The sequence below is a fragment of the Myotis daubentonii genome, chromosome 1 (genome assembly GCF_963259705.1).
Source record: "Myotis daubentonii chromosome 1, mMyoDau2.1, whole genome shotgun sequence".
NCBI classification, from domain to species: Eukaryota; Metazoa; Chordata; class Mammalia; order Chiroptera; family Vespertilionidae; genus Myotis; species Myotis daubentonii.
The window spans coordinates 211,665,746-211,679,636 of record NC_081840.1 but is presented as its reverse complement, the minus strand read 5'-3'; the positions used below and the strand labels follow the sequence as shown (position 1 = coordinate 211,679,636).

Here is a 13,891-nt window from a genome sequence, read left to right as displayed (position 1 = left end):
TGCTCTCTTTTAAGATATTTGTTCTAAAGTTGTTGTTTTTTTGTTGTTTTGTTTGTTTGTGTATGTGTGTGTTGTTTCTTTCTTTTTTTGGTGCATATGTTCATGTGGAAATTTTCTGAGGCACACAAAAATAGAGAAAATATACAATGAACCTATGTGGACCCATCACCCATCATTTTCTGCCATTCTTGTTTTATCTAATACACCTGGGTATGTTTGTTTGTTTGAGTATTTTAAAGCGAACCACAGCTACTATATCGCTTGTATATAATTCTGTATGTGTCTTTAAGAGATAAGAATGTCATACATAAAATGAGCTATTATTATTTAACTAGAGGCTCAGTGCACGAAATTTGTGCACTTGGGAGGGGCGTCCCTCAGCCTGGCCTGAGCCCTCTCACAGTCTGGGACCCCTCGAAGGATGTCTGACTGATGGCTTAGGCCCGGGGAGCAGGCCTAGGCTGGCAGTCGAACATCCTTAGCACTGCTGCGGAGGTGGGCTAGGCTCCCACCACTGCTGTTGTGCTTGCCAGCTGTCAGCCTGGCTTCTGGCTGAGTGGTGCACCCCCTGTGAGAGCACACTGACCACCAGGCAGAAGCTCCTGCATTGAGCATCTGCTCCCTGGTGGTCAGTGAATGTCATAGCAACCAGTCATTCAGCCATTTGGTCAACTTGCATATTAGCCTTTTATTATAATAGGATAGTATCTACTATTCAGCATGTGCTATATTCATGACTTACTCTCTTTTTCTTTTCTTTTTTAATGGTTAATTTGTAAAAAAAAAAACACACCACAGGGTTCTAGGGTTCTAAAAATGCCCACACATTGCATTCGGCTTATATGTCTCTGCAACCATTTGTTGAACTGCCAGTGTGGGTTGCGTCCTTTCCAGACAGTATTTCCATCCACCCTCACAGCATACTTCAGAGGTCGGGCCCATCACCTCTGTCTCACCAGCTGGAGTTTAGTGAGAATGTTTGGATGGCTTGCCTCAACTTGCATGATTTACCCAGGCAAAGGCTGTGTATACTGGGACCCAGACTTCAAAGTCATTCCTCTTTTATGCTGGTGTATTTCTTCTTCCCTGAGTAAGTGAGACTCCTGCTTCCTTCATATCTGCCACTCTTAACTCTGTGCCATTGCTTCTCAGATCCTTTGCCCCTTCAGGGTGTTTGGCAAATCTAGATCCTGAAGTTAGGCATCTCCCTTCCCCCAGGTTAGTGAGGTGCTGAAACCCCCCCAGTAGGGGAGGCTTTGGTTGAATTGTTTCTTCTGAGAGCCGACCTTTTTATGGTAAGAAGAACAGAATGCTGTGGTGTATTTGAAAATGGTTCCTTTTGCCCTCTCCCTGACAGACGGACAAGGGGATTTTTTTCAGATAGTCACTGTGAGAAGCTGGTTGAGCTCCTGGAGGTGACATTCACAAAAGTGTGGGAGCATCCTTGAGGGGTCCCCTAGGGTGTGTAACTCACAGTCTTGTGTGGACACTGAGCCTCCAGCAACTTGTCAATTACAGTTCAGGTTTCCTTGGGGGTGGGGGCAAGGGGGGGCGGGGCTAGTTCCTGCTGGTCAGTGCTTGTGGGTTTCTGCTTTGGAAAGTCGCCATATCAACTGTCAATCTTTTCCAAAATGGGACAGGGGTTTGCCCTGTGACCTTATTTCTCTTCCAGATATAAAGAGAGTTGTTAATTTTTTTCCGTTTGTTCAGCTTTTTCCTTGTTGTTAGGACAGAGTAGCAGCTTCCCGCTTCTTACATGCCTTACTGGAAACCAGAAGTTTAGCCCAGTTCACACCAGTTTGTCCTCACTCAACTCTGAAGGAAGCTTTTATTTGATTTGTAGTTGAACCCATGCCGGCAGCACAAACTTTTAATGCTAACATCACTGTTTTGACCAGATTACTTCTTTGATGAATATTCTAACTTATTTGCAATGGAGATTCTATAGGATTTGTATATTATAAAGACTGAAAATATAAATGTTTACTATTATGAAGCAAGAGATGAACTCAAGTTAAGCAAATAGCAGCTATTACTTAGTTGAAGAGGCCTCTATGCAAAATAAATACAGAGCACAATAAGCAGTGAAAACCGGTACTTAGTCATGGCATCTAAAAGGCTTATGGCAAAATCCATGCTAAAGATACACAGAAATATAATTATTATATATACTTCCTCAATCTCTTATTATTCATATCACTTTCACTTGTATATCTTCTAAAACATGATACACAACAGAAATGACCTATTTACCAGAAATGATAGACAAAAGAAATGACCTATTTACCAGAAAAATCTGCAATAAGTGTGCGGGGGTGGGAGGAATGTGAGGGTTAAGGCAGCATGGAGGAGTGGTTGCCACATGATATTGTAACAATTACTTGTGAAATTCTCTTCATGCGTAAGTGCCTAAGGGTAAATGATAAGAAATAATAACATCGGCATGACATTTTTTTGTTATCCTTGTTGCTGGTTGCATAGCACTGATGTTAGCTGTCCTGCTCTGTGATATCCATGTTAGAGGGAGCTTTCAGGGTCTTAAAATCCTTAGCACATTGCTACACAAACTCTGGTTCCGCAGTAGACACCAAAGAACTTGTAGGCAAGTGCAAATTCAAGGGGAGAGGTCTATCACTTATTGTTTCTATATCTGCTAAATGGCAACAGCATTGTGGGTGTCCTTGGAATTAGTGAGCACCCCAGTTACCATTGAAAATGGGATATTGCCACCAGATTGAAGAGAGATTTTTATGTCATTATTACCACTTAGTGCTTAAAATATGTGTAAAATTCTGGGGAGCGTCTACATAAAAGCAGGTTACCTCAGAGAAATAACAAACCTTCCAGCAAAAAGTGGAACCTGAGAAGATACAACAGCATAGCACCTTTTGGTTGGGAGAGGAAAGTAGGGAATAATTAGAGGCAGTTCCACCAAGGGATCACCTAGGGCCTTGGTCGGCAAACTGCGGCTCGCGAGCCACATGCGGCTCTTTGGCCCCTTGAGTGTGGCTCTCCCTAAGCCTTAGGAGTACCCTAATTAAGCTAATGACAATGTACCTACCTATATAGTTTAAGTTTAAAAAATGTGGCTCTCAAAAGAAATTTCAATCGTTGTACTGTTGATATTTGGCTCTGCCGACCACTGACGAGGCAACCACGTGTAGATGCTGGGAACCTGTGGGAGGGGATACTATATAGGACAAGCAAAGGCTTCCTGGTTTGGCTTGGAGCTGACCCTGAGCACCAGGGAGATTTCAAAAGTACTGTGCAAGGCAAAAATAACGCACAGACAAAAATCCAGCAATACAAGAAAACAGGGGGGAAGGGAGGGGTCATTGAACTTCCCTGATGAGGAGGTCATGTGTGAGGCTAGCACAGGCCCGGCCCGGACGCCTTAAAGGGCCAGGGTGTCCTGTGCTGCTCCGCCACACTCCCCGCCTCCATGGTTCTGTGCCAGACGGAGGGCTTGGCTTGCATTTCATGTGTGTGAAAAGACATATATTTAAACACTAGAATCACTCTGAATGCATCAAGATGCTAGGAGATATCTCTGAAGAAGAAAAGAAAATGACTGAGGGGAGAATTATTAATGTGAAGAGAAGAAAAAATGCAACATGTATCTCTTGTCCTGGATTCAATCAAGTCCACGTGCCCTTTGATGGGTATGGTAGAATGTGCTGCACTATTTAATTTGGCATTTCTCCTCTTGTTTTGAGAGTTTTAAGCACATAGTTGATGTCTTGAAAATTCTGTGTATTTTGCAGTGCTACAGTATTAGTATATTTGAACTTAAGTTGTTCGTTTGTTGTTTCTTAATTGCCTCAGATTAAAATTTCTTTTTTAAAAAAATATATTTTTATTGATTTCAGAGAGGAAGAGAGAGATAGAAACATCAACGATCAGAAAGAATCATTGATCGGTTGCTTCCTGCATGCCCCCTACTGGGGATTGAGCCCGCAACCCGAGTATATGCCCTTGATGGGAATAGAACCCAGGACCCTTCAGTCCACAGGCTGACGCTCTATCCACTGAGCCAAACTGGCTAGGGACGATTAAAATTTCTTAAGGGGAAATACATATATATATACATATACATATATATAACTTTATATAAAATTTATGTAATGGCTATGACAAGAATCTCTACAAAATTATATTCAGAATTAATCAACTTGTATTGAGCGCTCATTATGATTTAGATAGTGTTCTACTCATTTGCATAGAGAATTTCCATCCTCCTTGAATCATCTCTGTAAAGTAGGCTTTTAAAAAAATATTTTGAAATAATGATAGATTCACATAAATTCAAAAAAATAATAATACAGAGAGGTCCCATATAGTCCTCACCCAACTGTCCTCAGTGGTTACATCTTACAGGACTAGAGTATAACATCAAACAGGAAGTTGTCATCGAAGTGCATGCACACTTCTATGTCATGTTATCACAAAGATCTCCCTTGTGCTTCCGCTAACGGTCATTCCCCCACCATCCCTAATGCCTGGCAATCATTAATCTGTCCTGCATGTTTATGAGCCCGTAATTTCAAGAATGTCATGTAAATGCAGCCAGGGAACGGGCGACCCTTTCACTCAGCTGAGTTCTCTGAAGTCCATGCAAGTTGTTGCATGTATCAGTGACTTGTCCTTTTTGTTGCTGAAAAGTATCCCCCATGTAGATGTGTCGCACTTTGCTCACCCATTGCAGAAAATATTAGCTGTTTTCAGTTTTCTGGCTACGACAAGTACAGCTGCTATGAACATTGTGTACAGAATTTTGTGATGTGTGTTTTTAAAAAATATATAAATCACTTTTCAGAGCTGAGATAGAGGAGATGAAGTGTCCGGAGCACAGAACAGGTTTCCAAACCCAGATGTTTTTACTTTATTTCCTGTGCTGTTTCTAATGATCTCAGATTAAGTGAGAACAGACTGTTCTACAGACAGTGTAGAAAAGTAATGATTATATTTTTTATTACATCTTGATAAACTATTGGTTTTAGAATAATATCCGCTCAAAGACTTGATTATTTTTAGCATCCTGTATGCACATTGATTCGCTCATTTATTCATTAACACTATTGTTTTAGTGCCGTTAGGTGCCAGGTCCTGTGCTGTGTGTCACAGCAGGTGCCTGCCCCATGAAGTCCTTTCCAAAATACTATGTTTACAGCACAGAGGTGGCTTGCTGGTTTAATAGTTTTAAATTATACTTGGAAAAATGCTTACTCACAGATAACTGCTATAACAATAGTTAAATCTGTGTTCTTTTTTAAAATTTTTATATTGAGTTTTGGAGAGAGAAGAAGGGAGAGGGAGAGAGAAACATCATCGGCAGCCTCCTGCACAACCCCCTCCCAAGGATTGATCCTGCAACCGAGGAATGTACCCTGACCTTTAGGTGCTTGAGACAATACCCAGCCAATAAAGTCACAGCAGCCAGGGCTAAATGTGTATTCTCAGATTTAAATTTCTTGAAAGATTTGGGTTAACATATTTTGCCTCATCGTAGGAAAGCAATTGCTGAGCATGCATGCACAAATACACAATCTAATTTGCAAGGTATGCAGTTCAATACTGCTTTCAAATATGGGTGAGGTTCAGATGGATTTTTATTTGTGACTTGTTCACAAATTAATGATTTCTTCTACTTAGTCTATGTCTCTTTCCCCCAATAGCATGAAAAATTAATCAACCGGCCACAGAGTACCAAAAGAATTTCTACAGATCCTCTAGGTAAGAGTGCCCTCACTACAGAGCTGCCTTTTCTCTCTTATATTATACTAGGGGCCCGGTGCACGAAATTCGTGCACTGGGGGGGGGGGGAGTGTCCCTCAGCCCAGCCTGCCCCCTCTCACATACTGGGAGCCCTCAGGCGTTGACCTCCATCACCCTCCAATCACAGGATCGGCCCCTTGCCCAGGCCTGGCGCCTCTGACAGAGGCGTCAGGCCTGGGCAGGGGACCCTCATTTCCCCCCATCACTGGCTCTGCCCCTTGCCCAGGCCTGATGCCTCGGCCAGAGGCGTAGACCCCCATCACTCTCTGATCACCTGGTCGGCCCCTTGCCCAGGCCTGACGCTTCCGCCAGAGGTGTCAGGGTTGGACAGGGGACCCCCATCTCCGCCCGATTACTGGCTCTGGCCCCCACCCAGGCCTGAGGCCTCTGGCCCAGGAATCTGCCTGGGCAGGGGACCCCCATCTCCCTCTGATCGCTGGCTCCACCCCCTGCCCAAGCCTGACGCCTCTGACCCAGGCTTCAGGCCTGGGCAAGGGGACCATCATATCCCCCCAATCCCCGGCTCAGCCCCCCGCCTAGGCCTGATGCCTCGGCCAGAGGAGTTGACCCTCATCACCCTCCGATCACCAATCACCGGATTGGCCCCTTGACCAGGCCTGAGGCCTCTGGCAGAGGTGTCAGGCCTGGGCAGGGGACCCCCAGCTCCCCGCGGTTGCAGGCTCCGCCCCAGCCCAGGCCTGACGCCTCTGGCTGAGGCGTCCGGCTCGGGCAGCGGGGACCCGCAGCTGCAGCGGCCCCGCGATCGTGGGCTCCACTTTAGGCCCAGGCAAGGGACCCCTAGCTCCCGGGACTGCCAGCTTCGACCGTGTCCAGCTCCCATCGCTGGCTCAACCCCTACTTCCTGCTATCACTGGCCAGGGCGGCAAAGGCACCTGATTTTCTGGTCATGGCTGGGGGGCAGGGCAAAGGCGGCCCCAGGGCCGCCTTTGCCCTGCCCCCCAGCTCTTAGCTCCCCCCTGGGTTTCTGATCACTGTCAGTGGCAGGGGGCTTCTTCCTGCTTTCCCTTTCGCCTCCCTGCATTGTGCCTACATATGCAAATTAACCGCCATCTTGTTGGCAGTTAACTGCCAATCTTAGTTGGCAGTTAACTGCCAATCTTAGTTGGCAGTTAACTGCCAATCATAGTTGGCAGTTAATTTGCATATAGCCCTGATTAGCCAATGAAAAGGGTATCATTGTACGCCAATTACCATTTTTCTCTTTTATTAGTGTAGACTAGAGGCCTGTTGCACCAAATTCATGAACAGGGGGTCTGGGAGGGTGGTCCCTAAGCCTGGTCTGTGCCCTCTCACAATCCGGGACCTCTAGGTGGATGTCTGACTGCTGATTTATGGGCCTAAACAAGCAGTTGGACATCCCTCTTGCAATCTGGGATGCTGCATGCACCAGTGACCATACTTTTCATTCAGATGAAAGGCATCTTGTTGTTGTATGGACAGCTACATTTTTTTGCCCTGATTATAAAAAGTAATATGTAACATGATCCTCCTGAAGCAGTAGTACTATTTTCCCCATCTTATGGGTGGAAAACTGAAGCAGAGAGAAGTTAAGTAATTGGCTTTGTCACACAGTTATAAGTGTCAGAATCAGGGCTGACCACAAAATGTGCAAGCCAGTGTCTATCCATATCATCACTGCATCATCCTGTTTTTTCAGAGTTAGAGTAGCTTTGCCAGGTTTTAATTTTTAAATCTAAGAAATTGTTCCCAATATATAGGGTAGGGTCTCTAGGCCTGGCTGGCGATCAGGGCCAATCGGTGGGGCGACCGGCAAGGTGATTGGGGGGCCCCTGCTGGCACCTACCTTGGCCGGCCTGGCACCACCTTCTTGCCGGCCTGCCCCCTACCGCTGCCGCCACTGGTCGCGTCCCTTTGTGGGGTGACCCTGCCGGGTGATGGCGGGGCACGCTCATACCTGCCTTGGCTGGCCTGGGGCCTGCGGGCTGGGGGCAGCTCCTGCATTGAGCATTTGCCCCCTGGTGGTCAGTGCTCATCATAGCGACTGGTCATTCTGCTGTTTGGTCAGTTTGCATATTAGGCTTTTATTATATAGGATATTTTATGCAAATCCTTTTATAAAAATGAATAGAGAGCTTTGCAGTTCAATAATCATTAAGTTTATCACCCTAATAAATGTTTTCATTTGTAAGTCATGCATGTTTAATTCAAAGCATACTCGAATGTAGACATAGTTAAATTTATATTAAAATCTATAAGAAATATAAAGTCTACTAAGCAATATTTTACTAAGATAACTAGAAATTGCTTAGTTTGGTAAGTAGACCAGTGCAGTTTTTTCTGAAATGCTGACTATTAATTGTGAGTCTTAAAGTTTGGTCACCTCAAATCTACATTTGAGGGCAATAGACTTAAAATGGAAGTATACTGGTATGAAACCACAACAGAAACCTGTGCTTTTTATTGTGGTTATGCAGAAATCACTTACATAACGATGATGGGGATTGCAGGGTAGAATTGGACAGTTTTATTCTATTTTAGCCTTTGAAACAACTCATTCTGTGATGTTAATAATGACTTTAATCATTTATTGGTCTCCAGAAAACACATGAGTGTGTTTCACTTCTGTGTTAAACCCACCACTGATGGCAAAGCCTTCCCTTCAGGGATTACCTTTATAGATTTGTACAGAAAATGTCCAGGCTTTACTGAATTACACTAGAAGAAAGTAGGCTGGGAATAAGCCTTAGTGCTATACATCCTCTCAGAGGCACTAAAACTGCTTTCAAAGACACAGCAGGTGACACAGCAAAATAAAAACAGAAAACACCAAAGCTACCCCCTACTCCCCACACACACCTCCGCCAAACAAGAAACCAAATGAAACCAAATGAAAAACAGCAGTAGATGAAAGTCCAGGAAGTTTGTTAACTTTTGAAGAATCTGATGTTCAAATAACTCTCACTGCCATTGTCACAACCACGGGAGGGCACAGGGCACCCTGCTCTTCCCTACCTGCACCAGGAAGTCCTAGGTTGTTACACTTTGTGGTCTTACAGGACCAATACCATCTGAGCTGCTGCAGGAAGGATGATGTAAGGTGAGGTTTGAGCAGGATTAAACTATAAAAAGCTTTAAATGCTAAGCTAGTTAAGGCATTCAGACAATAGTTTATGAGAGATGTATTAACAAGGAACAAATAAGATCTGCTTAGACTGAAAACTTCTCTTTATTAGTTGTGTGGGAGACTAAAGTTAGGCAAAACTGATAGCAGGGATATGAATTAGAACCCAGGTTCCTACAATTCTCCAGAAAAGAGAGATAGGTCATGACCAAGAGTGGGTCAGTAAGGCCGAAAACTGGGGGAAATAGCTGAGACATGTTTACCAGTAGAGTTAGAACCAGTTGAACTTTGGTACAGGGGATAAGAAATAGGCTTTGAGAAATTAGAATAATATAACATGTTTTAGCTTACTCAACTGAATGGTCACATTTACTGAAAAAGTTGATAGAGTGAAGGATCAGGTGGAAAAAGGAAAGGCCAAAGTTGATTTTGATTTGAGAAATAGAAGGTGGTATATCCTGGTAAAGATAACTGGGAGGTGAACATTGCATATGCTATACCAGGATCTAGGAAAACAAAGCCACAGATGAAGATCTAGTAGATCTGGGCTGTTTCACAAAGAATAGATGGCTGAGGCGATAAGAGTTGATGAGTTCATTGAGGGGGGAGGATAGAAATAGAAGAGGTCTGAGTATGGAAGCACTAATTCAGCTGTATCAGGAGGAAGGAACTCAGCAACGCAGTAAGAGCCATGTGGCAGAAGAGGGAACCCAAGGGAAGCGGTAAAACGCCTTGTGAAGTCAGATGAGACAGACTGAGAATCAGCTGTTGTAAGGAGTAATTAGGAGGGCTCTGGGAAAACTGGAAAGGCTTCAGTAGAGTTTTAAAAGAGGGTCCAGAATCCCTAAAGCAAGGGTTTAAGAAGTGAGCCGGCAGAGATGAACTCGAGGCATCAAGTTTACATTAGGCATTAAAAGATTTTATGGTAAAAGGTGTAACATTTATACAATCTGAAGAGAAACCACAGTTTAGGGAATATAGTCAATAATATTGCAATAACTATAAATGGTGCCAGGTGCATACTGGAAATATCCGGGGGGAACACTTTGTAAACTATGCGATTGTCTAACCACTATGCTGTACACCTGAAACCAATACAAAATAATATTGAAAGTTAAAAAAAAAAAGATAAAATAAAGATCCTTGTCCTTTAGCTCTGAAAACAAACATTAAAGATTTTATGGGAAGGGAAGGAAGAGATAGCTCAGTAGGTTGAAAGAGTAGCAGAAGCAGGGAAATAGGAGGCTTGAGAGTGTTTGTAAGAAGTATGGCAAGAACCTGTGGTGAGGAAGAGATTAAGGAACAGGTGTGAAGGGAAATGATGATGAAAAACACTGTGATGGATGGAACATGGCAAACACCAGGAGTTAGATTTTGTAAGAAAATGATTGTGAAATGAAAATAAGGTTATGAGAACTTAGGTCAAATGGCTTTGGGTAAAGTAGGAGAAACAGACATTGGCTGAGTGACACAGAATGCATGTGAGTGTGGGGCTTAAGGATGGTAGAAGATCCTTAAGGATGGGGCATTGCTCTGGAAAACTTTAAATGGATTGCAGGAAAAAGATTTTTTAATGGATTTGCAATCTACTAAGGGCTTAAATAGTGGAAAAAACATAGTTTCTTGATCACATTCACCATAGGTTCATAACCCTGGACAGCCTGATAGTTAAATGTAGTGTGAGTCAAGCAGGGTTGGGGATGGACAAGTTGAGAGAAATGAAAGCTAAAGAGGACAGCATAGTTTAAGGAAGATCCAAGACCCTTCTTGATGTACACAGCTGGTTGTTAGAAGCAGCATGTGACACCCTGTAGGTTTGACCGAATGACTGAGGGCATCAAAGGAATTGGTACATTAGTGGTGATGGGGGCAAGAAGAATATGAAGCAGGAGCAATGAAACAGAGGCTGTGGAAGCTTAGGAGGTGCTGGTGGGCAGTAACATGGAGAAGCTGAGGCCAAGGAGGTGGAATAATTCTGGTTGATGATGAAACATGAGAACTGGCCATGAGAGTCAGTATCCAACATGGAGTCATACGCAAATCATTGATGCTGACAAGATTAAGGAACTATGCGGTCAGTGATGGTACTGATGGCCAAGGCAGTTGCTGATAATTCTGCCTGCTGAAGGCAACAGACAGATGATGTGGACAGGGAGAGAAAGGCCTGTAGCATGGAATTCAAAATCCATATACTGCAGAATGCTCGTTTGAAAGTGACAATGGAGAGCAAGAATGTGTTGACTCCACTTCCTGGTAGCCTTCACAGAAAAGTGGGATGACTCATAGTGTAAAATCAGGTGTGTTTGAGTGAGCAGGTCAATGGGAAGGAATACTTGAGTGAAAGGTAGTGTGAGTCAGGATTGGGGATGGACAAGTTGATTGGGGAAAGTGGTGCGGGGGTGAGCATGAGTGGGAAAGTGACTGTGAGGCAGACTAGTGCTGGATGTGGAAGGAGAGAGTAAGGTTGGGGGTATTACTGAGAGTGATGGGTCTGAGTTACACAATGAAGAAAATAACAACAGAAAAATGAATCGTGAGGTTAGGTGGTAGATGAGAGTCACAGGGTAAGGGACGAAGCATGCTGAGCACACAGGATATATTCAGAGGAGATGTTTGTGGTTCTGAATACTAGTCTGGAGGCCAGGGGAAATGTTGGCATGGAGAACCTTCCACAGAACTGATCTGTGGGGAATGGATCTTGTTGAGTTTGTGGGTGTCTGTAGTGGTGTGTGTGTGTGTGTGTGTGTGTGTGTGTGTGTGTGTGACAATTGTCCACATGCTCCTAACACTTAGGCATCAGCTTAGTACTAATTAAGGAAAGTATTTTTTGAACCTAAAAAATATCCTTTACCATATATGCTACTTGTAATAGGGCTGGGGGCTGGTTAAAAATGCCAAGTTTTGCCTCCCTCCGTGTCCTAATTAAGAGGACTCTCTGAGGCAGGATGACAAACTATTGCACAAGCCCATTTGGCTCTTAGGAAAGTTGACATTTGAGAAGCATTTTCAACCCTCTGTAGGAGAAGACCCCAGAAATTCAAAGGCTCTCAATGGTCCAACTGGGTGGTTCCCAAATCTTTCTGCTGCTCAGGGGACAAACCAGAGAGCACTTAGGTTCCTGTGAACAGGGATGGAGGATGAGCTGAGCACAGGCCCCAAGAGAGAGTCCTAACACTGTTCCCCTGTGCCTGGCAGAAGCCCTGTGGGATAACTTGCTCTACTGGTTGGCCGAGGAGCTCTCAGAAGAAAACGCCACGAGTCTCTCCTCGTCCCTCCCCCTTCGCCGCAGCACCATTCAGCTCATCAAACTGAAAAACCCAGATGATCTCACAGAACAGATCCACGAACTCCTCTGCTCCTGGAAGAAATCACTCCCGAATTCCACCGATAAGCTTCGCCTTCTGGCTCGCCATCTCCGCAAGATCGGCAGGAGTGATCTTTCGGAAGAGCTCAAGTTCAAGTGGGAAAATAAAGTGTTCACCGATCCCCAGCAGTGGTTTGAGGTGGCAGAGTAAAGCCGGCTGCTCCTTTGGGTCAGAGCTGGTTGTAAGATTGTTTTCTGTCAACATTTTAGTAGGGGCTCCCGGTAATGGTGTCTGAAGTGAATCTATTTGATAGATGTGCTACCGAGACAAGGGCCAAAGCACTAGTCAGACAATAAAAAGATTCCTAGGTCTGAGGGCTCCTTCATGGGTCAGTGATATGTGCTGTGCAAGCATGACCGTCTTGGGTCCAGCCGAACTTAATAGCATTTGCAGTAGAGTTTGCTCGGTTCACATTTTAATAGGTGAAGTCTCTAAGCGTAAAGGAAAGATATGATATATAGAATCCCTTTTTATTGTTTTAACAATAGCAATATAGGCAGCAATACACTGTTATCTAGCTACATAAAAGGAAAATACTTATCCAGGATTCCAAGCAACTAATCTTCATTACGCGATACAGTGGAGCCCATAGGTAACAATGCCAAATAAATTGGGCTGCGGAGATCTGACCTAGATGATAGCAAATCACTTTCAGAAAACAGGTTCTAAATAAGTTAAAAATAGAATAACACTTCATTCATTTACTGTCACAAACCTTTCTTTTACTAAAATGTAGCCTGGAATAGGGAAAAACCTCATGTTTTATTACTCGTGGGATGAGGGAAGTGCAGAGGAACTGAAAGAATTCACCTACTTAGGAAAAAACTCTGCTTATAAATCAGTTTGAGAAAAAACTTATTACATGAGCCCTATTTAAAAAGTTAAAAAAAACAACAACCCACAAACTAAAAGAAAAAAATAGTAATTATCTAAGCCCCTTCATCACTAATAATCCCTGCTAATGTCTGATGCATAAGCTCTGAGACTTTGAAAAACCTAAAGCCCCTTTGCTCCCTGCACAGCATGAAATGAAAGGGACATTACATTAGTAACCAATGTCTTTGAATGTTTTAATAGCTGCTTAAAATCTCGTTTCATAGCATTGCCATATTAATTTTAGTATTACCTGTTTTGAAAAATGTAATGATGTAGTACTTTTTTATTTCTGGCTTTTTTATTCAACTTTATGTTGTTGAAATTTATCCATGTTGTTTGGCAATAGTTTGTTCCTTCTCATTAATATATAATATTCCATTATATGCATATACTACAAATAAATGTCTATTCCACTGTAGATAGCATTTCAGTAGATTTCTGTTTGGAGCTATTATAAACAGTGTTTTTATGAACATCTGTACCTACCTTTAGTGAATATATATAGTTATTTCTCCTCAGTATGTAGCTGAGAGCATAATAAGTGGTTATCAGAATTAACTTAACCTTTCCCCTCTTATTGTATAAGATTGGATTTGTGCACTGGTGGGGACCCTCGGCCTGGCCTGCAGATTGTGACAGGCTAAGGGACCTCAACAGTGCATGATCCAGACCAGGGAAGGACCACGGGAGGGCTCCAGGGCATGTCCAGCCCATCTTGCCCAGTCCTGATAGGCCAGACCCCAGCAGCAAGCTAAGCTACTGGTTGGAGCAT

The 13,891-nt window shown here is 43.6% G+C and overlaps 1 protein-coding gene across 1 annotated transcript in view; it reads left to right on the top strand.

The window, feature by feature from the left end:
• Window positions 1–13,537, top strand: part of DTHD1 (death domain containing 1) — a 65,370-nt gene extending 51,833 nt beyond the window's left edge. The window contains exons 9-10 of the mRNA XM_059682721.1: window positions 5,676–5,733; window positions 12,074–13,537. Coding sequence (XP_059538704.1) covers window positions 5,676–5,733; window positions 12,074–12,393 — 378 coding nt within the window. The 3' untranslated portion in view covers window positions 12,394–13,537. The remainder of the gene's footprint in view (window positions 1–5,675; window positions 5,734–12,073) is intronic.
• The last annotated feature ends 354 nt before the right edge of the window (window positions 13,538–13,891 follow it).